This window comes from Brachyistius frenatus, unplaced genomic scaffold (genome assembly GCF_029030835.1).
Source record: "Brachyistius frenatus isolate BFR_SWC_R1_liver_20210118 unplaced genomic scaffold, ASM2903083v1 Contig_21, whole genome shotgun sequence".
Classification (NCBI taxonomy): Eukaryota; Metazoa; Chordata; class Actinopteri; family Embiotocidae; genus Brachyistius; species Brachyistius frenatus.
This window is the reverse complement of record NW_027210620.1, coordinates 901,086-926,979: the sequence shown is the minus strand read 5'-3', so window position 1 is coordinate 926,979 and position 25,894 is coordinate 901,086. Positions and strand designations below refer to the sequence as shown.

Here is a 25,894-nt window from a genome sequence, read left to right as displayed (position 1 = left end):
AAATCTAACATAAAGTTTACTGCAGGCACCTTACAGTAACTCAAACTGACCCAGTAAAATACAGTAAAAGAAAATGTGCTCCTGTTTGTTCAGACCGGTTCTACAAACAGGAACCTCCTTCAATTCACACTGTTTAATATCTTTTGCTTGGAAAGCGAGCAGTGAGTAATCACAGCAGACCATACAGCGGATGGCTGAGCTTTATCACACCAAACAAGACAGCAGAAGAACATATGACTCATTCTAATTTTAGTATTGTTGGCTTTTTATAGCCGCCTGCCGGCCGACGTTGACTCTTTGTGTTTAAAGAGTTTTATTGATGTTTCGGTCTCCCGGTTCAAGTAGGTGATACTGTGACAAGTGTTGACAGGAGACGGCTTCTGTAAATCTAATTTGTAAGACGTGTGTGTGTGTGTGTGTGTGTGTGTGTGCGTGTGTGTGTGCGTGTGCGCGTGCGTGCGTGCGTGTGTGTGTAGTTGTGTTACTCATGCTGTGGGGACATTAATCTGTGGTCACATTGTGGAGACTTGGCGTCCTTAAAAGGACAAAAAGCAAGTCATCATAACGGAAATCATTCAATTTTAAAGTGCAGCTTTGAGGTGAGGATGAGTCGGCAGGAAATGAATGTAAATCAATGTCTAATCCTCTGAAGTGACGGAAACAATTATGGTTGTATGGAGGACCACAAGTGGCATGGAAATATTGATCAAGCATTCCCGGCATTAAGAAAATGATTTGCAAATTAATGTATTATTCTATAATTTGCAAATACATTTACTAATGCCCACACTGTTTGATTATTATTTTCAAAAATAAAAATGATGTTTATTTTTGTCGGACCTGCCAAATGCTATGCGTATAAATGAGTTTAATACTAATGTTTATCTGATAACATTATTTATTTATTAATGTTTCTGCTCCTGCACGGCTCATTACTGTAAATTAAAACAGCTGTTTTGCCAACTTCTCATAAGCTAAGAAAAAAAATACCCTGATTTCATCTCTATGTTTTGGTTAATTAATTATTTAATTTTTTTATTCATTTATATAACTTAATTAACCCATATGGAAAATATAACTCTTCAGTTTAGATATTAAGCACATAAGATTATAGAAGACTTTAATCATAAATGTAGCAGAACTGGACTGTTACTATTGAAAACTGAGTTTATAGTAAATAAAAACTGATCGATAAGAGCATTAGTGCAAATTGATTATCGCGGGAGGACAAGTTGACACTCTTGATTAAGTGAAGTAATTAATGTAGGGTTTTTACTATATTAATTAATGAGATTAAAAACAATGTGGCGAACCTCGAGAATGTCTCACATTGAAGGAAAAGATGTGTTGAAGGTAAACAGAAAGTCCATCTTGCAGTAGATCATAGCTGTCAGTAAAAAGGAGCGTTTAGTTGTAAATCACAGACAGTAAAGAAGATATAATCACTGGTTCAATCCAAAAACTTCTCAGTACGAACACTGCAAGGTTCACAGATTACAGACACTCTGTCTTCAAATCATAGTGAAGCTGTGACACAGAAATATTTCATTACTGCATTAAGATTTATGAACATCTTGTGAATGGACGGTGGACTGTGAGAACAAAGTCATGCTTGTACTAATCTCAGACATGTGATGTCAGTATGTCAGATACTGATATGTTTGGTTTAAACTCCTGATCAATTAAAATCTGAGTACCAACAGTAGAGATAGTTTATACTTCAGCCTCCTTTAGAAAGTGGAGAAGGAACACCTTCCTGTTTCCTCAGACTTTAAATTGGATGTTTAGTATTTAATAAAAAAAATTATTAATCAACACTGCTTCTCTCTTTGATATAAACAATGAAATTTTTTTACCTTTTAAATGAACTGCAAAGGACTTTTCATTTATCATTGGGTGTTACTGTCTCATCCAGTTTCCCTAACTCATGAGTTCCTCCTGAACTTTCTGTTTCCATAAGAAAAAAGTCTCAACGAAGACAGTCTGGTGTTCAAAGTTTGACCCAGTTTCAACAACGGGGCTCGTTCCTCTCTTTATTTGTAAATATAGATAATTTTACACTTGTCACTGTGCCTCTCCTAGGTTGATGTCTGTCAATAAACCTCACTGATTTGCCACCCAAAGCGGTCGTCTTTGATTTCTTCGCTCCAAATCTACGGTTTCCATCACATTAAGATTATTTTTTTAAAGTTTGGAGCATTCAGTAGTGTTTAAGGCTTCATGGTAAAAAAAAAAAAAAAAAAAAAAAAAAAAACTCCACTAACTATGACAACTATTAAATTCAGTTCCTGAGGTGTGAAAAGAAAAAAGACAAATTTCAGTCTAAAATCAAAATCTAAAAAGGGTCATCGTCTCCCCCATCATACTGGCAGAAAATGACACTGTGTGATTAACATTAAAAGGCACAGTCAGCACATTGTTGTCCAAATATCCATGCAGCCAAAGTTGACATAAAATAATTGTAACAGCAGAAAGTTTAAGCCTTTAAACCTTATGACGTCTTTACTAAACCTAAAAACAAACCAACAGCAATACCAGGAGTCTCAATTAAAACTAAAACTAAAGATAGTTTCTGAAAATGCGCACTTTGCCCTGTCAGTAAAGTTTTTACAACAGAATACAACTATTTTTGTTGCGTTATATTGATGCCCATCAGGCAAGAAGTTCTGCTGGAGAACTTGAAATCCTTTAAGAACACTTAAACAAAGTCAACTTTAATCTGTGTCGTATAATTATGACTTTTTAAGAAGTTTTACAAACTCTTGTTTTATTGCTCATAACTCTTCTCAGAAGGGTTCTTAGTGAAGTCATATTGAACTTCCATAAAATCAAGAAGTCACATAAGACAGACTTTTACAAGAATGAATCTTACATTTTAATCAGTTACCCAGAAAAACTCATCAGAATTTAACAACATTTTACTAAATTATGTCATTTGTAAATTATTGTGTGAAATAAAACATGAAATATGGTCTCCAGTTTCTCTTAAACTGCATTACAAACAGTATGTTTTCCCTTCACGGAGCAAACTTGCTTGTTTCTGTAAAGTTGAGTGTAACTGTCCGAACAGAGATCTTTACAGACTTCATGCTGGAGAAGTTTTTCATCAAACAATAAAGTTCTTAATTTAGGTTCATACAGTATAAACATCAACAGATCATCTGTCTTTGTACATCAGAAACTGTTTAAACTGTAATCTGTAACTCAGGCTCAAGCCATACTGGATCCCACATTTCCCACAATGCAAGTGTATAGTCTGTCATTAGACTGTCCACGTGGTAAAAGCTCAAGTCCAACACACCCACTCTTTATAAGGTAGGATTTACTCTCAGAATTTACAGCACAGAAGCCCAAGCGTTCATGTCTGACAACGCTCCTCCGGAGATTTTTATTTTTTCATGTCGACGCCTTAAATAGAATAGAAATAGAATATTTATATTAGATATAATGATGCATCAATTCAAAGAAGAAAAAAAAAAAGGTCACTGTAGCGAAAGGATCGACCCAAAACCTACTAAACACTGCACTGCAGGATGAGATCGAAACAACAAGATATGAAGATATATAAATAATCAGGGCTCAGCTCAACTGAATACAACTTGGTTTATCCCTAAAAGGATGATCTTACACTGCCCAGGTCATCAAATAAACCCAATAGATAAATAAATGCACACTGTTCTTCAAGATGCCAAAACAATGAGAGGTTTTAAAGCTCTGAAATCATATGTTAAGATAGTAATAAATCACTATAAAGGAAATACTGTGGCCCTATGCATGGATATCTATAAAAAAAAAACAAAACAAAAACACAAAGAGTTATGTGTAACGACCGAAAAAAAATAAGAAAAAAGACAAGACCTTGAACTGATAATTATAGCTTCTGGTAGTGAGTGATGTGTCTAAATTGAATCCAATAATATGTCAAATGTATCTCTGTGAAAACGCAGCTGCACTCTGATGGCAGTCATACTGTTTTAATTGACACTTTCTTATGTTTTATGCCAATATTGGTTTTTTTAATCACTGATAACTTGTTTTTTGATTGATTGATTTGATGTTTTTCTTGAGTTTCTTTTTTATATATGAATGGTGCTTATAGCCTATATCAAAAACCTTATTATTATTATTGTTGTTCCCTGGGCTGAATTTTATATAGCTATGAAATGTGCCTCCTCGTCATTATTATTACTATTATTATTATTATTATTATTATTATTATTAATTGAGCTGCAATGAGAGCTGTACAACCAGCAGGGGGCGTCACAGACCTGCATTTGAGCCTGAAAACGGTACAGATTGAGTCCTCCTTTTTGTGCGTGAACCCATCCTCCACTGGCCGGGCTGCTCCTCTTCTCCTCCCCGGTCATTGTCTCTTTTTTTCACCACTATCACGAGGCCTGTCCTCCCCGGCTCTGCCTCAGCGATCGTCTCCTGCTGCCCCGGTTCACCTCAGACCCGCCGAACCGGACGGATCTGCGTCGGTATCTCCAGCTGTGAGGCTCCCAGTCCCGCAGGCTGGGTCCGCCATGTTGTGTGGGGGTTGAGGGAAGTTTAGTAGTAGGAAGTAGGAGCTACAAAAGCGCTGGGATACTTCAGGGGATCCGACTTTTTTCTTTTTTTTCCCGTCCAGCCACTGTCATGCAGCTGCAGGTTTCCTCCTCTCTGACCTCTGAGCTCCGGCTACAATGACGGTCTCCTCCAGCGGCTCCGCCATCCTCCAAGACTGCAACACTTGAAGCTGCTTTGATTTAACTTCAGACGCAATTGCTCTGCTGGATGTATGAAGTGAGGATGAAGGCGGCTCGTTCCCGGTTGGAATAACGTATAGAATATTATTTTTCATTCCGGATCTGATTCAAGGAGAAGGAAGGAGGTTGAAAGAGGGGTGGGAGGGGGGAAACGAGGAGGAAACCACCCGAGAAGGACGCGGATTTGTGAAGGTAAATAGAAAAAAGAAAAACGAAAGTGGTCTTTGTGAGAGCAGCAGGATCAGATAAAGATGGGCCGAAAAGCAGCTGCTCGCCTGTCTGACCTGTCATCAACAAAGAAATAAAGCTGTCCTACAAGAATACCAACAGATACCTGCTTACTGACAGTTTTACCTGCAAACCAGAAGCTATCTGGGAATCATTTAATCATTTATGCGTCGATAAGAATATCGGACAGCGTGTGCTTAAAGTCCCGCAGGGATATTAGTAACCATATCAGATTGCAGATAGACACTTTCAAGCAGGAAAAACGTAGTATGATAACATTACTGCAATTGAATTATCATAATAAGGTTTATTTACCATAAACATGAGGCTTAACTTGTTTTTAAAGGACTATAAATATAGAAGAAAGGTTCATTTGTCATTTTTATAAACTCCTTTTCAAATATGTTCTCAGGTTTCATCTATTTTGGCCTCTTGTCATAATTATTTTGTTTAAAAGTTAAATCCAAAAAGGACTCATGCATGAGACAAAAGCGCCACCTCACCATTTCATACATCTAACTCCATCTTTGAGTCATGCTGATTCAGATCATTGTGAGATCAGAATGGGGTTACGATAAAACGGAGAGAGGAGAGGAGGAGGAGGAGGATGAAGAAGAGGAAGAGGAGGAGGTTTTGGTGATGCTGCCAGTTAATTTAAAGTCACTGATTACACAGCTGAGTCAGGGTTTGAGCTGCTGCTTTATTCATTCTTCTCGTCCGACTTTTCCCGTTTGCACTGTGAGGGCAGGTTCTGGGAATCGTCCTCTTTACTTTCAATGTTTTTTTTGTTTTTTTTTGTTTTTTTTTAATGAAGCCTGCTCAAAGTAAACTAACTGAATCACAGCTGGTTTCTGAGGACGGCCGTTGAATTAGGAGTGAAGGGAGTTAAAGGGGAATGCCACTATTTCCAATGTAAATATGAATCAGCAGTGATTTTGTTGACCTATAGGACTTTGGCATGTGTTCTTCCACCCCTACAAGTTTGCTGTGAATATCTCTTACCAACACAAGGTTACAGATTTCAACCTTGGTTTCAGGTTTCTGCTTCTTGTCTTGGTCCTACTTTGGATTAAATGGACCTTTTTTTTTTTTTTTTTTTTGGTTCTGAACACGAGTGCTTCAGGTTATTGTGTCATTTTTAAACTTTTTTTTTGGTGCAGTTCAATTGATAATTATCATAAAAGTCCGAGTTTGGAGGGGTTTTATTCCAGCTCAGCTCAGGATATTATGGCTCAACAAACGAGGAGTCATCGATCCAGCTTTTTACTTCCTGATAACTCGACTCAGGATATCTGATCCGAGTGCTCCTTTAAACTGATTATACATCGCTGCGAGGAACTCATTTAAACCATTTGTATGCAGTGTAACATAATACCAGGGATTACGTGAAGCTAACAGATTTCAGAAACACCCAATTTTAAAATTACATCAACAAACAACCTGAATTTGATGTGGATTTGATGGCCGCCTAAAGGTAATTTGCCGCTGTCTTGGATCAGTGCGTCCCTCTAAACAATCTCTTTCAAATAAAACAAATCAATCCTACATTTACTCGGGGATCTGCTTTCTCCAGCAGACCGGTGCTCATCATGTGTGAAACTAACACTGAAAAGCACAACGTTTTAATAGCAAACATCTGAAGGTGATCGTCTTGTGTTTCAATGAAACTCGCCATCATGTATTTTATTGTAGAGGCTAGTTGCCCCGAGTTTCTTTGTGACCAAACTCCACACGAAAACTGCAGCTGTGTTTTTGTCCAGGTTTTGCCAGAGAAGAGTCTAATCCAGGCTATCACATGAGGTTTCACAATCACTTCACTAGACGGTGACACTTCAAACACTCGGCTCTGTTGTGTGTTCAGACAAATGGACGACCGAAGGCACGCTGCGATTCCCAAAATAGCTCGCACCTCCTCGTTCAGGTGTTCCCGAGAGACCCGTTATTCGGGAAAGTGTGTGATGTCTGTTCTCCGGCAAGCAAAATAACTGACACGAGCTCAACCGCGAGCTGTTCGGAGAGCTCTGGTGTTTTACACACCGGTCAAGTTGAGAGTTAGGTTGAAGGGAAATCAGTGATGATACAAACGCAAATATTCAAGAGCTATTTTTTTCTTGGGTCTGAAGTACGAGAGAGAGAGAGAGAGAGAGAGAGATTGGGCTGCTGCTTTTCAAAGTAAAACAGTCGAACACTCTGCGTTCAGTTCCAAGAAAGATCAATCAAATCCATCTCATGCACAGTGAGCAAGCCTGCAGCAGAACTCTCCACCCGGCACAGTGCAAATCTCATCGTGAACCACGTATTGATGTTTCTCTCGAGGCTCCACATCCTCGCCGTCACACGACACATTTCTCCACACCCAGTTTTAACCGTTTGCTGTCGGAGGAATGTGGCGGACGGTGGCTGGCAGCATCTGTCGAAGATCTGAAGCCCAGCAAAGCCCCACAGACCCTCCCCGTCTGCAGCCACAGCGTCAGCCGCTAGCAGCTGTCCAGCGAGACGCTGGGCAGCGTTTCAGTCAGACCGCCGGCTGACGAACGGAGGAACTCCTTCGGCTCGGCTGCCTACAGTCGAATCTAAACCTCAGAGGAGCCGAGCCTGTTTGAACTACTGAGACTCCAGCTGTATATTTAAGAATCCGGCTCGAGTGCATTTATAATGCATGATGTGCAGAATTAAGATGTAAGAATTTGATCTTCAGTCAGATTCAAAATCTGAATGAGATATACGCATGTATTCTTCACCATCGCGTCTTCGTATTCAGTATCAGCATTACACCTTCTCACTTCTACATAGATTTGTCATTTCAACTCTGAAAATATGAAGTTAGGGCGCCTAATGATTACTAACTGCCAATTAATGTGTTTCGCTAATGCTTGTGACAGTCTAAAAACATCTAAAAGTTTGCCTTTTTAAAAAAAACAACCAAAAAAAGCAGTAAATCCTGACTTTTGAGGAACTGTAATTTAATGTCACGTTTTTGTTTTTAGCCACGTTAGCAGTTGGCTCGGAGGGTAACAGCGTGGGCGATCAGTCTGTCCTGGATTGATGTATTTGAAAAACTGTTGTGTGGATTTGTTAAATATTTTGCCATATTAAGTGAAATGTCTCAACAGAGTGGGATGGACCGCCATGAAAACTGGTGCAGACATTTTTTTTTATTTTTTTTTTATCTCTCTCAGGAAGAATTAACTAACTTTAATGAACTGGAAATCCAGTCAACCATCAAAATTCAAAAAAATTTAAATTGAATTGACTTATTGAGTCCGATTTTAAGTTATGAAAATCAGCTAATTCACATTACTTTAGGTTCATTTGACATCCTAAAGGCGTTCATGTAATTAAGGGTGTGCCATATTTTATCGTTCACTATACCGAGTCTTTATCAATATTAAAAATCAAAGCATCCTTCAAAAAAAACTTCTTTAGTCCGTCTGACAGTATGAAAGCCAAACGTGACAATTTAAAATGATACAAAACCAAAGAACGTTAAAAAAAAAAAAAAATCACCAAATCTGGACATTACTAACAATAATAATGAAACTTATGTGCTAGTTTGTGACCAGCAGGACTGTAAAACGCAGATAACACCACCCTCCAAATAATCCTGCACTTTCAGCTTACTCAACTAAACCTCGTCTCCGCAGCCTTCTTTAAAATTCTGAACCATGACCACCGCAAACTTCTACAGCATTATGAGAGTGAGGGAGAGAAAAAAAAAGAAAAAGAAACTGAGCTCTCCTCCGTCTTATCAGCATTTTGCGGAGCCTGTGTGGAATTATCACTCCGTGGTCGGAGAGGAGGAAGGAGCGCGAGGGGAGGTGGCTGATAAGAAGCGTGCAGGTCTGAATTATCACTGTAGCACAAAAATATGTAAATAATGATTTTAGAGCGCAGAGAGACGGTTTGAACAGTAAATGCTTTTTTTTTTTTTCTTCTGTTGATTCACCGCACCGCGTCCGCGGTTTAATTTGCACAAGTCTCCTGTTAAACACTTCATTTAGGTGCATCGGCTGAAATCAGGATTTTGTGAGACCACATAAATAAACAAATAAAGATCACATGGGTGCTGTGTCTCAGCGACAAGCGTGCCTCTAAAATAGATAAAAACGCTAAAGACAAAAGGTTAAAGGTGACAACCTTTTAAACCTCCGTGGCCATCAGTTAGTCATGGGAGGATCCGGTCCCCCGGGGAAACATCTGGGGCCGGCTCGGATGTCCACAAAAACATTCAGTTTGTTATGTATTTCCTAAATACTCGACAATGCAAGCAGATTGTGCAAAACATCAGAGGAGCTTTCTCAGAGGCGGGTTTTTCAGCAAGCATCTGCCGTGTTGGAAGTGTCCTTGAGCAACACACTGAATCCCTATCAGCTGTGAGCTCTACACCGGCTCACCGAGCAGTCTGACCTCGCAGGAACATTAAACAAAGATATTGTCGAGTCCGTGGCTCCGAAAAGAGACATTGTCATTGCAGAACCAGCAGGAATCTCAGCAGGGACAGAATAATTTGTGTGTGTGTGTGTGTGTGCGCCCTTGCTTTCAAATATTTTTCACCTCTCTGCAGTTCACACTTTAAAAAAAAAAAAAAAAAAAAAAAAAAAGACTCCTAGTAGCATTGAATAAGTCTAATATTTACCGGTTAAGGTAACACACACTGATTTTGACTTCAGACGGAGGGATATCTGCCCCTCGGTGTAGCATTTCCAACAGTCTCTACCAATTTACAGAGCTTTGGTTCAGGCTGAGTGAAATGTCAAGCTTCCTTCAACTCATTCGTCTTCTGTCTCTCCCCGGCAGAACAGAGCAGAGCTAAAACAATAGAGACACGCCTTTCCAATCAGATAGCGAAGGATCCTCTGTATATACGCCGTCTCTGTGTTGGAAGCTTCCTCGCGCAAACTCTTAACCTTCCTCTCTCATTGTTTCTTCACGGTGCGACCGGGAGTCTTCTCGTGTTTGCATGCGATCGTCGTAGTGGGTCATGTTATCATCCCGGGGCCAGCGGGATGTTGTCTGCAATTAGAATACGTTTCTATAATTAGCAGCAAGCCAGATTTTCCTTGTGGTTTCGTGGCTCTATTGTTCAGTGAGCAGACATGAAAGTAAAAGTCAGTGGGACATTTTTAGATATTTAAGATCTGTTACAGTAAAAATCTGGCTGCAGAGTTTTTGACTCATTTATACACCAAGGTGATGTCTTTCTTTCTTCTTTTTGTTTTCGACACCTGTCACTATGACTATTTTCCCTTTATGGCTTTAAAATGACACCCAAGACACATTGCATGATTTTCCACCTCAATCGGGGTCAATGTGACGCTGCAAACTGCGTTCCAAGGGTGGACGGAGCCCGCGTGGAGTCATTTATGTGATGGCTGCCTGATCCAGCTGATTAATAGAGACTCCCAAGTCGGTCTGCATCGTATGAATCGCAGCGACGAGTCCTTAAGAGCCTCTGCAGCTGAGAGCTCATTGAAATGCACACGAACACAACAAATGTTGAAGGTTGCTGCAGGTCAAACTGACAGTAGAGTCAGGGGTCGTCACTGCGTTAGCTACAGGCCCTGGTGGTCACTCTCTCTCTCTCTCTCTCTTTTTTTTTTTTTTTTTTTTGTCTGTTATTATCCTCTTAGGGTAAATCCGCCATCCTCTTAATCCTCCTGGTAGTTCAAGCTGGTGGAGCTGGCACGGTGCTCCCGCTCCCAATCCCACCCACCCACCCACCCACCCACCCACCCAACCTGCTGTCTCTCTCTGTTTCTGCATACACTCAATCTAAATCCTGTTCTTTGTGCCCACACAGCCGCAGATAGAAATATTATCGCAGGTTTTATTTGGCCCTGCAGTGCTTCACCCGGAGAGGGAACTGTGAGATTTAGATATCGTGTTCTATGTGCATGAAAGTCGATGGCTTTCTATATGAAATGTGTTTTGTTTTTTTGTTTTTTTTTCCCTTCAGGATGCTGCAAAATCCTGGAAGCTCGGTGAAGTTTTAGGAACAGCTGTGATTTGAGCTGAACGCTAACGTCGAGCTATCGTGCTGGTATTTTAGCGTGTGAGCGTGCTGACGTTTCCAAACCGGCCGTTTAAACACGGAATCTGCGGGAGTTTAGTCGAACAATGGACAAACTCAAACCGTGATCCGGTGAAACGCGGCACACAGGAGAAGTCAACAGAGTCAATAAACTCTACCGACGCGAGCAGATTTCAAAGCAAACTGTGCAGCAACCGTCAGGCCGACGTCGCCTTCTGCTGTTGCGCGAAACAACCTCAGCGGTGTTTGTTCAAAAAGAGTTGCATGACTAAACGTATTGATTTTCTTTGCACTATTTTTCACGCGGTATTTTGATGCCTTTGGTAGAATTGACGGGAGACGAGAGGAATGACAGCGACAGGATCGATAACAACTAACAAAAGCAGGACTCCCCAAAATATTGATTTTGAAAACAGCAATTATGTAACAAACAAATAATTCACCGTCTCACTGCTTCAACACCAACTCTGATCAGGACAAAATACTGCACAGGATTATAAAGCAGCCTCTGTGCATTGCATGAAAACACACAGTAAAGTAGAAAGAAAGGTTTATTATGAAATCTCCTTTAAAGGCGTCCTAGTTTTGGCTCAGTGTTGGTGCAGTTATGATAATGCTGGAAAAGTGACGTCACTTCAGTGAAACGGCTGATGTCTGATTTTTGAAAGGGGAAAAATCTTTTTCACTCCCCCCGGGACAGCGGCCAGTGTTTTACAGCGTGGTAACTTCACTGCTGACCCGACGCACCGCGCTCTCGTCTGTCCGATAATAATGAAATACAAGCCCACCGTAGTCGACCGAGCCGCCTCTGCTTTCCATGACACTCGAGGTTAAAGGAAAGGTTGGCTCGAAAAACAGAAAGGGCTTTTTCCGTGCCAAAACATTCTCGGCACGTTGGCCGCACATCTAACATCTGAGATCAGATTTATCGGCGTATTTACTTGCAGCCATTTTCTTTTTTTTTTTTAAGAAATCGTTTTCATTTTGAAACGTCTCCGGCGACTGACCGCCCATAAAAAGACGACCGGCGCTCGACGCAAGTTGAAGCCCGGCGTTTCACCGGTTGCCGAGTTTTATTTGAGCAAAGTGTTCTGGATCTTTGGAAGGTTTCTGCGGTTTGTCCCCGTTTTTTTTGTTGATTTCTCTGGCAGCTCAGCTGGAGAACTCGATGAACTCTTGATCGCGCAACTCCCCTCTAGGATGAGGGAGAGAAAAAAAAAAATCCCTCCCGCCTCCGCGCATCAAGGCCACTGCTCCAAAAATCAGAGAAAGATGTATTACCACACCAGATCCTCTCTTTAACTGACGGCTGTAATTCAGTGAACCGCCGTCCTCGTCACTCCTGCCACCACCTGTGCCTCCGTGCCGCCCGGTAGCACCGGTTCGTCTTGTCACGCTGAACCATCTCCGCTCCTCATGAAAAACTCTCCCATTTCACCTCTTGTGCTCTCCTGTCTGACCGTATCGTATCGTGTCAGCGCCAGCTAAACGGATTCCATCTCCTCGTGCAGTCGTTGTTCTTGGCGAACGAAAGTGCTCTGATCTCCCCCCCCCCCGCGCTCAGACATCTTTACGAGCGTGTCTGATCGTCTCCACATTTTCCGGGCCTTCACCTCGCGGAGGAATGCCTCGGTGTGGCTCCGTCCAAATTATGTTAGAAAGAGGAATGGCAACCACGCAGATGGACACACACATCGATGTTTTAAATCTTCCAGCGCGGTCGGGCTGAGGCACGGACAGATTGTGAAACGATGGATCCCCGAGCACAGACGTCCTCCAGCAGAGGAGCGAGACTCCTCGACTGAAAGAGACACAAAATGAACAGCTCGGAGTTGGAGAGCTCTGTTTGTAGTTGTTTTGTATCTTTGTATTGATTATTTATTTATTTTTGGTTGTTTATGTCTATTTGTTGTTATTCTACGTCTCTTTGTGGGCATTGTGTTTGACTTCATGTCTTATTTGTGTCGCTTGTTTTCTATCGCTTGTAGTTTTTGTGGTCATTTTGCATCCCTTTGTAGCCATTTTGTGTCTCTGCGGTTGTTTTTCCGTGTGTCTTTTAGGTTAGTTTGGAGTCGTTTTGGATCTCTTCGTTTTGATTTTGGGTTTGTTTATGTCTATTTGTGGTTATTCTACTTCTCTTTGTGGTCATTTTGTGTGACTTTATAGCTGTGTTGTGTCTGTTGTGGTCCTTTCACGTGTCTTGATCATTATTTCTCTTGTTTTGTATCTCTTCACAGAGGTTTCGAGTAAATTTCTCGCAGCCATATTTTTTCTGGTCGTCACCATTTTGTATCTGTTTGTAGTGTTTATGTGATTGTTTTTGTGGTTTTCTGCATCTGTTCGTAGTTGTCGATATCTTTGTAATTGTTGTTTTGTAGTCATTTTGTGTCTCTTTATCGTTGCTCTATATTTCTTTGTTGTCATTGTATGTCTGTTTGCAGACGTTTTGTGCCTTGATCTACTCGTGTCCCTTTTTGTATCTCTTCATACATGTTAGTCTTTTTGTGGTCTATTTTATGTCACATAGCCATTTCTGCGTCTCTGTGGTTGTTTTGTGTGTCTTTGTGGTTAGTTCGTGTCTTGTTGTATTCATGTTGTGTCTCTTTTTGGTCATTTCATGTGTCTTGGTCTTTTCGCGTATCTTATTTAATATTTCCTGCAGTTTTCCTGCTCATTTTGTGTCTCTTTGTGGTCATTGGTTATGTCTTTGTAGCTGTTTAGAGTCTTTTGTGTATATCTGTGGTCATTTGATTGACTTTTCAAACAGTAGCATTTACTGTTTCTTCATACAGATGCTCAGCACTACATGCCCCATGACCACTTGGGCCCCTTGGGCTTGTTTCCCAGTAGACCCATTTAATAGTCATCCATGGGCTGAAATATTTTATAAGGGTCTGTTTTAAATGTTGTTACTAGAGAGAGTGACTTATTTTCTTTGGGCAGCATGTAATGTGTCATGTGTTTGTGAATATTAAGAAATATTTTTATGGAACAAAAACTTAATCTAATGGATCACAACAATGGGAACAACAGCCACGTATTCGTCCCTCCGTTTTGCACTTAATATACATAAGGCCATTCAGGCACCATTTAATGTACGTGGACCTGTTTGAGTCATGATTGACTGATAGCGGATTTTGTATTTACCCATATGTCCCTGTTACCCCATGGCTTATAGTCTTAGTGGTTGTAACAACAACAACAAAGTGATTCACATGATAATATCAGGTCATTACATCGACACGCGTCGCCTACGGGCTTTACGTTGCAATCATTAATTCCGCACCTCTCTTTTAGCCTTTCATTGAATGCTGTCCCGTCTGTTTGAATTAAACTGACTTCTTCTTCTCGTGTCTGTCCCGGCAGGGTAAGACAATGGGCTGCATTAAGAGCAAAGAGGACAAAGGCCCGACCATGAAGTATCAGACAGATAATTCCCCGGCGTCAGACGTTAATGCCGTCGCCACCACGCCTCACGTAGGCCACTACGGGCCAGATCCCACCCAGCTGCAGCAGAGTCAAGCTGCCTCGTCTTCATCCGGCTCCGGGGTCGTCAACTTCAACCACACCCTCACGCCTTTCGGGGGCTCCTCGGCTGCCATGACCCCCTTTGGAGGAATGTCCTCCTCCTTCTCGGGTCCAGTGTCCAACTCGTTCTCTGGTGCGGTTTCAAGTGAGTTTCACTGTGTCGTCATCACTCCACTGATAATGGTCCTCATTGCAAAACGAGACCACTGTCCTCTTAATGTCCAACTTAAAGGATCAGCGTGAAGGATTTAAGGGGATTTATTGGCAGAATTGGAATAAAATATGTATCATTACGTTTTTAATGGTGAACAATCACCTGAATCTAAGAATTGTTGTGTATTATTGCATCAGAATGAGCAGTTTATATCTACACTGGGAGCAGGTCCTCTTTTACGGAGTTGGCCATGTTTTTACAGCAGCCCAGGAGGGACAAATCAAACACTGGCACCACTAAATCCTCTTCAATGCTTGGATAGGGAGGTGACGGGTTGGATATTGAGTTGATTGTTATCTGCAACCTCACTTACAGATTCCACTAAACCCGACACACTGGATTAAAGGGATTTTATTAAAGCACCATGTGTAATTGTAATTGTATGTTTCACCCCATTAGCTTTGCTGCTAACTGTGTTTTCAAACAGTAAAGCAGGGTTTTACAATTTTTGAATGTATTTCTTTTAATTTTCCAGACAGACATTTCTTAGTTGTTGTTTTTTTACAAGATTGAAATCATTTTGCAAAGACCTGATGTTGGTAATTCATTGGGTTTTTTTTTACTGGTCGGCGTTAACCAGCTGTTTATCGGTTCATCACTGTGGTCTAAACTGACTCAACAACTATTGGCTGGATTGCCACATATTGTTGTACAGCGTGCGAGTCTTACAGACTTTGACGTCCCATTGATCTTAACCTACCACCACCAGGAGGTTTGAATTTTATTTATTTTTTGAGGGAAAGGTGTCGCAAAATTTGGTACACATCATCTGCAAATGTTAGCATTGTCAACCTTATATCTAGTATTGTCCCTTTTAAGCATGTCAGCATGCTGACGTTAGCATTCATCTCGAGGCACTGCTTTGTTGAAATATTTTTTTCTTTATAATGTAAAACCCTGAATTTTATTTAAATGTCAAGAGTGGGATGTTAAACAGATTTGTTTTGCAGTAAACTGTAAATGGAATAAAACATGCAAACGTACTCACAATCAAGCTTAACTCGGTCATTACGCTGATCTGGCTTGTCAGTCACCCCTTAATGCACGTCGTTGCTAAGTTGTGAGCGTTAACACGGGTCCTGCTATCGGCTGCGATCCTGCGGGCAAAGATTGAACTCTCCTGTTTAGGTGGGATTTAAGGTTGTAATCCTCCTCCGTGTTGGATTATCTGCTCTCAGAGGGGGATGAAGGTGGCGCTGCCGTGATATTTGCTTTTCTGCAGGTGATAATGGGATTACTGTTGACAGCATTGTTGTCAGTGGTGGGTATATGAACATCATCTGTCTGGGAGTGTGGCTGCGCAGCAGGCACCGCGTCTTCCAGGATGTTGGCAACGGGACGGGAAGATGAAGCTGATTTACACAATGAATGACCGAACTGTGGCTTTTAATCTCGTGTAGGTGTTGTTTAATACTTAGGTGTATATTTAATCTCGATCACGACGGTTAGAAAGGCTATCCAACTAAAAACTGGTTTGATTTACTGAGTCTTCTTTGGCATGTGTATGAATGTTCATATTTCCATGCAGGCGACGTGTTTACACAATAAAATTACAAGCAAAGAAAATCGATACCAGACCTCGGCGCGACAGATTTATCTACTTAAACTGGCCTCTACACACTCGCACATATAAACAAACCTACCAATTCCTAACACAGTCCCTCTGCAGCAACATGATGTCCTCCACCTGCACCGCTGTCTGCAGAATTCACAAACTCACCAGTCTATTACTCATTTGTTTGTCTGTTGTTATCCTCTTGTTTTTTTTTTAAGGCGGTGTTACATTCTTTGTGGCCTTGTACGACTATGAAGCCAGAACTTCAGATGATCTGACGTTTAAAAAGGGAGATCGCTTCCAGATCATCAACAACACGTAAGAATCTCTCTCTCTCTCTCTCTCTGTTTATGAGACATTTATTAGAAAAGGCTTCTTTAAAAAGGCGAGTACGAGACGCCCTTCACTCGCTCAGTGACGCCCGGCTGCAGCTGCTCCGTGAGGGTCTGCTTCCCTAAATGAATTAAATTGCTTCTTGTTTCTTGGGCCGGCGGCTTTCTGCACACAGCACTGTGGATTATTATTATTTTTTTGCTTTGGTAAGAGATGTCGCCCGAGGTTATATCATTGTAATGTAAAGGAGATTAGTCTCATTCATTCCCTTTGAAAGTGGGATTTAGTCTTAAACTCATTTTAAAGACCGTTTTTGAATCAAATCGGGAGGTCTTGCAGAACAAATAAGATTTAGAGGCACATAAACACTAGCCATACTGCAGATGAAGTGATCCTTAAATTATCAACCACTATTAACCGTCTTTCATCCCTGGTATCAATCACACGGCGATATATGAGCATGAGTCATTGGCTGACTGTCAAATGAGCGAGTCGTTCGTCTCATCTCTCCTTTGTCATTGTCCTCCTGCAGAGAAGGAGACTGGTGGGAGGCTCGCTCCATCAACACGGGGAAGAAAGGCTACATCCCGAGCAACTATGTGGCCCCTGCTGACTCCATCCAGGCTGAAGAGTAAGACCTTGTTGCTGCCTTTTATAACGTCATTACTCGGCCTACGGCAGAGGACCAGGAGACTAATGACAGAAGCATGATCCCACCTCACGTGGCTCAAAGCACACAGTCCAACATTAACAGCTTCTCAGTCCTAAAGAAGCTTCATCATGTGAGTTTCACAGGCTTTTAAATTCTTATTCTGTCTCTGTCCTCACAGGTGGTACTTTGGCAAAATGGGACGCAAAGATGCTGAAAGGTTGCTGCTGAATCCAGGGAACCATCGAGGAACTTTTCTGGTGCGAGAAAGTGAAACTACGAAAGGTGAAGAGTCATCTTCTGCACTGATAATGTTAGCCTCAAACAATCCCGATTTAATCAATACAAAAGATGATCAACTGTTGTCAGATTTCTTTGATTGAAAAACTAAAATCTGTGTGAAAAATTAAGTAAAGAAGTCCACTGCTACTTCCTCCGATCCCAAAAAATAGTGTTTCTTACACAGCTAATGTGGCGCTAAAAATAAAAATAAAAATAAACTGATTCACCGGTTAAATCTCTTTCAGATTCTGGGTCAATGTTGATGAATTTTGCATCAATATTATTTTTTAGTTAATTGAAAAACAACGCTCTGATTGGCTCGTCTGACTGACTTCTTTGTAGTTCCCTCATCTGAGGGTCATGAGTGTTGTATTTAGAGTAGAATGAATGCTAACTTAGTACATTTTCAAACAGGAAGTTGTAGGAAGAATAAACTTTGATTGGGAACGCAGAACTTCAGACTTCACAGTTACAAGAAGCTACAATTCCTCCAAATTTCAAGCCAATCCATCCAGTTGTTGCAATATTTCAACATGTTTTTCACCAACACTGACATCTAAACAGCCTTGCCACTAGCCTGTCTATACAAAAAGGGTGTACAAAAGAACTCACTAAATAATAACTCACAATAAGGAAAGACAACAACAACAAAAAAGACAATATTAGTGTCACATAAAGCCGGCATGAGTACAGCGCTCTGATTTTGCCTGACCTCGACCGTCAGCTTGTTGTGTCTTGTCGGATGACTAAAAGCTGTTCACCGCTATAACTTGATGGAAGAAACAGAACTTCTCAGACACAAAGGCGGGGAAACAGAGGACAAAGACAACAGGGAATTTAAAGTGGTAAAAAAAAAAAAAAAAAAAAAAAATGCTCAGAAAACCAGCGTCTCATCCCACTTTGCAACTCTAAAACCCCGTTTCAGTCAAATCACAGACATTTGTGTTTCGAGGGATGAAGAAACATTTCCCGTGTCCCCTCCAGGTGCTTTTTCTCTCTCCATACGAGACTGGGACGAAACCAAAGGAGACAACGTGAAACACTACAAGATCCGCAAGCTCGACAACGGGGGATACTACATCACGACGCGAGCGCAGTTCGACACCTTACAGAAACTCGTCAAACACTATACAGGTATATTTCCTTTTCGCGCTTGCTCTCCTTCTCTGTCTCGCCTCGTCCATTATTCATGGCAGCCTTTCATCACACCTCGAGGAATTATCCCGAAAATGACTCTTAGTCACACCGGCTGCTCTCTGCCATGCGGTTTGCTGTGCTGCCTCGCTGTTACCAAGGGAGATGAATGGCCTTTTAATTTTAATAACAATTGATGGTGCGGTTATGATTCCCTGCCTCCCACCCCGTCTCCAGCCTGTGAGAGAGGTCTGAGGTTAAGTCTCCGTGATCCCACTTAATTTCAGTTTGACTCCAGAGAAGGGGTTTTGGTGTGTTAAAAAGCCACTTCATCTCCTTTTATATTTTATCAGTTAGTAGAAGAGCCTCTAAATTCATCGACATCAAATGGAGTGAGCCGATGCATGAAACACGCCGGCTTTAAAACTGCATGCCGCTGCTTCAGAGACGCAAGTGTGTGTGTGTGAGTAGGCACTTCTGGGTGTAATGAAGCATTTTGATCTCTCTCTCTCTCTCTCTCTCCCCCTTGGTATATGTGTGTGTGTGTGTGTGTGTGTGTGTGTGTGTGTGTGTGTGTGTGTGTGTGCGTGTGTGTGTCACAGAGCATGCGGACGGACTTTGCCACAGGCTGACCACGGTTTGCCCCACAGTCAAGCCTCAGACTCAGGGGCTCGCTAAAGATGCCTGGGAGATTCCCCGGGAGTCGCTGCAGCTGGAGCTCAAACTGGGCCAAGGTTGCTTTGGAGAGGTCTGGATGGGTAAGGACGAGACGGACGAAACGCACGGGGAACATGTCGGGGGTAGGGGGAGGGGAGGAGCACACAACTGCCTAGTGGTGTCTTTTATTGTTTTTGGAACCATCCAGATGGGGAAATACAGAATAAGCCCAGGTTTATGTCGGAAATGCAGACACCGTGCGTCTCTATCTGTCGAGTCTATCTCTGTCCAAACTGAGGGGGTTATCCACTTCCTGCAGTCGCTTCCTCTGTTTGTTATCTCCAGAGATTGTCCCACTGTTTGTTAGTATTCGCATACGTATCCGCTCGTCCGAGGGATATTTTTGCAAGAGGTGCATGCATGACGGCACATGTTTGAGCAATTACAAGACCTAATTAATGATATTGTCTCGCTCCCGGCCCATTAACAACACTGATTACCCCCGTGGCCCGCGGGCTTTTTTTTCTCTCTCCCTATCTTCGCCTCCGCAGGCACGTGGAACGGCACCACTAAGGTTGCCATAAAGACGCTGAAGCCGGGGACCATGTCGCCCGAGGCCTTCCTCCAGGAGGCTCAGATCATGAAGAAGCTCCGGCACGACAAACTGGTGCCTCTGTACGCAGTGGTGTCCGAGGAGCCCATCTACATCGTCACGGAGTACATGGCCAAAGGTACGCGTCCATACCTGCAGCCGGGGCATGTTTGCTTAGCAATTACATGGATTTTTATTCAAGCTTTCCTCCCTGGAGATTAACAGTGCTCAGCTGCTTCCTGTTGAGGTCTATTTATAAAGAAAAGAACAACATCGGGCACAAAAGGAACCACATGGCCCGTTAGTGATGTCACATCCACTCACTGGCCACTTCCTCGAAGGAAAAAAAAAATTAAAATTTTATGGAGGTTTTAATTAATATGCCGAACAGATTGAAAGCCCTTGGAAGTCCCTTGTGGTTCCCTGAAGCCTAAAACTGGCTGGAATAATTTAAAACTGCTGCAGTTTTGTGGGTGTTTTTCTTGGCTTCAGCTGCAATGCCATCTTTTTTAAATTCGTGCATTTATGAGTAATTAGATTTAAGAGTGTGTAAATGTTAACTCTATGACATATGCCCCTGAGTGTGTGTCTAAACGCCTGCGGTTTGTTTATCCACTGAGAAACTGTTGGAACATTTTCCCCCATAACTTCTACCTCTGATAGACGTTAAACAGGAATTAGCCGTCACTGTCATTCGCATTAAAAAGCTTAATGTATTATTCAGTTTAATACGAGACTTCACATGCTGAAGCGGCGTATTAGTATGCGGCTCACTCACATCCGATGCACCTACAGTATTTCATGGCTTTCCTGCGTTTCTGGCTCTTTATAGGAAGCTTGCTCGACTTCCTCAAAGAAGGTGACGGCAAATTCTTGAAGCTGATTTTACTGGTGGACATGGCTGCAAAGGTGAGACAAATACCTCCATATTTTTTAATTTCATAAGTGCAGAATTTGTGTCAGTGATTTGTTATCTTTAGAGCTCTATTTTAAGCCTCCGGTAAACACGTCCCTCCTTCTCTCAAACTTTGCTTTTGTTCTTTCACTTTGTATCGCCTTTTTTTTTTTTTTTAATTTTTTTTTTTTTTTTTAATTTCTGACAGATGTTCAGAGTGTGGGAAGATAAAACTTATTTAGGGAGACGGTGAAGTGCTGTCATGTTTTGTTTTTTTTTTGTTCCTAGATTGCCGACGGCATGGCGTTCATCGAGAGGATGAACTACATTCACCGGGACCTGCGAGCTGCCAACATCCTCGTGGGCGAGAACCTGGCGTGCAAGATCGCCGACTTCGGTCTGGCCAGGTTGATAGAGGACAACGAGTACACAGCGAGGCAAGGTGGGTCTCACACACACACACACACACACACACACACACACACACACACACACACACACACACACACACACACACACACACACACACACACACACACACACACACACACACACACACACACAGGCTGCGTGAGTCACAGGTGAATGAGGTGTCGGGGTGGAAATGTTTAGAGCAGTGTCCTCACAGCGAAGACGGCTCCCTGTTGTCTCCTCTCGTGGTGAATTACACTAATAGTGGAAACCAGATGCTTTCACTCCCTCTGATTAGTTGCGCTGTTTACAAGCTGGGAGAATTTATCAATCTGCCTTATCTGCTGCTCAAATAAACCCACATTACTAATGATAAGTTTCTCACTTTACTGGTTTCTACCCACGTGCAGACTATAGTTTATATAAAGGGGCTTTTGCACTCGTGTGTGTGTGTGTGTGTGTGTGTGTGTGTGTGTGTGTGTGTGTGTGTGTGTGTGCGTGCGTGCGTGTGTGTGTGTGTGTGCGTAGCTGCACGACAATGGAACAAACTAAACACACTTTCACTGAAGGTTGAAGGCAGCAGCTTGCTTTTGAAGGTTGCACACATCCAGATCTGAAAGAAAAACACCCGAGACGCTACAAACAAGCTGCCGACCAAACAGTATGGTAATAAGACATCCACGGTCGTGGTTCTGTGAGGCTGTACGAAGGTACAGCGGTGACGAAGCTAAATGCTGACGGCAGTGCGCTAATCCGTTTTGCTCTCAATGACGATGATACCGTGCTCGTGTGGAGCAGGTTTAATGTTTACCATAACTACCATCTTAACTTGGCATTGCTCGTTAGCATGAGGCAGATCTGAGTCTGACGGGGGTCAGTCGTGATTTGGTCATAAATCAAAAATCTTGGACAAATCAGAATCTTCACCTGATTAGTGGCTCTGTTAAAGTAAATTCACAGAAGAACAGACGAGCTGTCAAATTAATTAAAGTTTCCGTCAGGCCAATAAAAGGTAGATATTTAATGATTAAAAAAAACGATGATCAAAAGTGAATCTTGTCAACACGTAGAGTATATATGTCGGTTTAGTCACTATTCATCACAGTAGTGTCACCTGTGGTCCACTCGTGAAAATGTTTACAGTGTTGCTGTACGAACTGAACATCTGGATGTCTGTGGTATCTCATTGGTGGGAGAAGAATCTGAGAGACAGATAATAAAAATGTTGGCATAGAATACCAAAATATCGACATCAGAGGTCTTCAACAGGGGGTCCACGACCCCTAGGGGTTCCGCGGAGGTACTGCAGGGGGTCAGTGAAATTTGTGGTTGATTAGACAATTTTTTTATTTTTATTTTTTTTTCCCAAAAAATGTTTCCACCAATTTAAATGTCTTTAAACACACATTAACATGAATGCAACATATTGTAGCGAATGGATAAATGGAGGCAGACGATTTTATCTTTCAATCAGAAACTGTATGTTTTTATAATTTTGGTGAACTGGCCCTTTAAATAGACATGTCATGTTCTCGTATTTTCCGTTACTGATCTACTGCTTTAAAATGATGACAAATAACTTTTGCTATGAGATAATTATGTCATTCGTGTCACTCTAGCAGCCTCGTTTAAACAAGAGATCCTTAATAATGTCCCTTATACTCATTCTTGTCCCGTAAACCTTAAATATGAGAGCCGAAAGTCTTATTTCTGAGCAGCAATTACAACCTCTGAGGAGCATTTATGAACCTCATTACCAAAGAAATGATGGGTCACTTGCTGATTATGCAGGGGGGGGAGAAAAACAAAAACAGAAATGAAGCCAAATACCCTCTAGTGGAAACCTCAGTCCCCTCCTCTTCCTCTCCCTCTTCCTCACACACAGGAGCCAAATTCCCCATTAAGTGGACGGCCCCGGAGGCTGCACTGTACGGTCGCTTCACCATCAAGTCAGACGTCTGGTCCTTTGGCATCCTGCTCACCGAGCTCGTCACCAAAGGCAGAGTGCCCTACCCGGGTATGTGAAGGGTCAACGCTAACACACACACACACACACACACACACACACACACACACACACACACACAGTCTTATACACACACCTGACACAAATAAAACCTGCAGTGTGGTAACGGTGTGGGTGGAGATTCACGGCCAGAGTTATCAACCTCCAGTCTGTCAGGCTGGTGGCTCGTTCATGTCGCAGGATGAAGTGAAGCTGTCTGACATTGTCTGCGCTGGTTGTTTATGCCTCTGCAAGGGGAATGCTGACATCCACACACACACACACACACACACACACACACACACACACACACACACACACACACACACACACACATTAGATGAGACCATCTGGTGGGGGGGACGATCATGAGATTGAACACCACTCTTGTTTATAACCATCTGCCAGACTGACACCGCCCCGGGGAGCAGCGCCTGCGGAGCTGTGCGCCACCTTCAGCTCCGATGTGGCGCTGAAACGGTTAATGGATTAACTCAATGACAGAAAATAATTTGGGTAATTGATTAAAGGAATAATATAACATTTGGGGAGATACACTAATTTGAATTTTTGACGAGAGTGAGATGAAAAGATTAATTTGCTACGGACAATAACCACAACCTGTGAGCTGGCAACCTGCCTTAGTTGAAACCACACAGTCTGATATTTAACGGGAAGGAAATTTAGTTCAAACTTCAGGATAGTCGACATTTTAGTGACGCAGTGGGCTTTTCTGTAACACACGCCGCCTCCTGCGGTTTCCAACTCTTGCTCCCATCTCTTGTATTTGAAAACAAAAAAGACATAAATGATATAAAAAAATAAAAAAAAGCTCTAACGGCCCTCTCGTCCTCCTCAGGTATGGTGAACCGGGAGGTGCTGGAGCAGGTGGAGCGAGGCTACCGCATGCCCTGCCCCCAGGGCTGCCCCGAGTCCCTGCACGAGATGATGAATGTCTGCTGGAAGAAGGAGCCGGACGAGAGGCCCACCTTCGAGTACCTGCAGTCCTTCCTGGAGGACTACTTCACCTCCACGGAGCCTCAGTACCAGCCGGGAGAAAACCTATAGCCAGACCGGACTCCGCTGCGTGTCCCTACGCCCGGGTGGAGGCTCCTTCAAAGTCGACTGGAGACTACGTCCGTCGCACGAAACCACTACTCACTGCGTCTTTTCCTTACGTTTTTTTTGTTGTTGTTTTTGTTTCTGCTTCCAGCGTGTAGTCACATATCATTCTATTTTCATATTTTGGGGGGTTTTCTTTCATGGTACTACACAAGTCTGAGCTGTGTGAACTTTGGATTTTAAATGTGGCTTTAAATCTCCATGTACGAAATGTTCCGCAGTTTACAGACGCACGCATTCGTTTCTTTTAATTACACGACATATGAGATTCTTACTCGTTAACACAGTATTATATTTCTGTGAAATAAGCTGTGATTAAGCCTCACAAAAGAAAAACATATCATTGAGAACAGTCGGCTTTTTATGTGGTTCAATGTGGAAATCTCAGATTTAATTGCCTCCAAATTGAAGCCTTTGTGCTGTAAAAAAAAGAAAAGAAATTATGTCTCAAAATTATGAATTATGAAGAAAAGTAATATATTTTCCTGATAAGGGGAAGTTCTCAGGGGGTTGATGGTTATTATCAGTCCATTGGGCGGTGATAATTTCAAAGCGGATCCCATACAGTTTAACTTTACATTTCAGTCACTGTGCAATTTGTGAGACACGATTAAGGCTGTGCGCTTTTTTTTTTCTTTTTTTGCAATATCATGTTCCTGTAAGAGTTTATTATTATATGAATTTATTCATATCTCATGGACATTGTTTTATAGCTTCATTTGAAGACTTTTTTTTTTTTTTACTGTCCATCATCATCCAGACAAGACATAGCTCTTGATTATAATCTCAGTGTAATCACTACAGAGACGTGCTTACATGAAACCGGTCTGTATAATGTGTCACTGATTTGCTTCGTCGACAAAAAAAAACAAAAAAAAAAACACCAGTGATGAAACTGATGGACTTGTGGCTTCGTGCCAATCCAGAATGACACTAACACGTAAAGCTGTTGCAGGCAGCCGGCCGAGCACGAATGAGGATTTTTGCTGACTAATTTTAAAGTGAACAGAGCTGCCAAATAAGTTGGACACAAACATTTTGTCTTCTGAAATGTGACTGCTGAAGGACTCTCGTGTTCGTGTATTCAAGGCGACGTTGCAACAAAACAAAAAAACAAAAAACAAAAAAAAACTCTTTGTATGGCAGTGATTTGAAAGTTTCTCTTTGCATTTAGTCCCTGTGTGGAGCCATCAGGACAGTATTATAATGGAAACAAATGCATTTGACGACAGAGCTTTAGAAGGGCTTTGTATTGTATACTATAAAAATCCTCATTTTATATGATTATTCATAAAACTGACAAGACTGCAAAATATATTTGGGAGGGAGGTGGTGGGAGGAACCTTATGGGGTGGTGGTAGTGGTAGTGGTGGTGGTGGTGGTGGTGGGGGGGGATTTGTACAATAAAAACGTGATTTTACACCCTGTGTTCTTCTTTGTAGACATTAGATGAGTCTCTTTAAGTGACATCGTCAAACCTGTGACAGCGTGAAGTGGGCGGGGTCAACTC

The 25,894-nt window shown here is 42.1% G+C and overlaps 1 protein-coding gene across 2 annotated transcripts; it reads left to right on the top strand.

Moving 5' to 3' along the window:
- Positions 1-4,306: 4,306 nt before the first annotated feature.
- On the top strand, positions 4,307-25,730 carry LOC138619689 (tyrosine-protein kinase yes-like). 2 transcript variants are annotated; one of them, XM_069696340.1, is made up of 12 exons: positions 4,307-4,940; positions 14,374-14,680; positions 16,523-16,622; positions 17,170-17,268; positions 17,468-17,571; positions 18,553-18,702; positions 19,305-19,460; positions 19,911-20,090; positions 20,784-20,860; positions 21,135-21,288; positions 23,143-23,274; positions 24,122-25,730. In XM_069696340.1, exons 2-12 carry the CDS (start codon positions 14,383-14,385, stop codon positions 24,328-24,330), a joined length of 1,659 nt encoding a protein of 552 aa, XP_069552441.1. In that variant the 5' UTR covers positions 4,307-4,940; positions 14,374-14,382; the 3' UTR covers positions 24,331-25,730. The 2 variants fall into 2 exon arrangements, with proteins under 2 accessions (XP_069552441.1, XP_069552440.1); XM_069696339.1 differs by lacking the exon at positions 4,307-4,940 and adding an exon at positions 11,979-12,851.
- Positions 25,731-25,894: the final 164 nt, after the last annotated feature.

Excerpts from the sequence above, each read along its gene's own strand:
- LOC138619689 (XM_069696339.1), top strand. The coding sequence starts at position 12,825 with ATGAACAGCTCGGAGTTGGAGAGCTCT. Across the intron at positions 18,703-19,304 it reads ACTCGTCAAACACTATACAG|AGCATGCGGACGGACTTTGC; the intron begins GTATATTTCCTT and ends TGTGTGTCACAG. Across the intron at positions 20,091-20,783 it reads CACGGAGTACATGGCCAAAG|GAAGCTTGCTCGACTTCCTC; the intron begins GTACGCGTCCAT and ends GGCTCTTTATAG.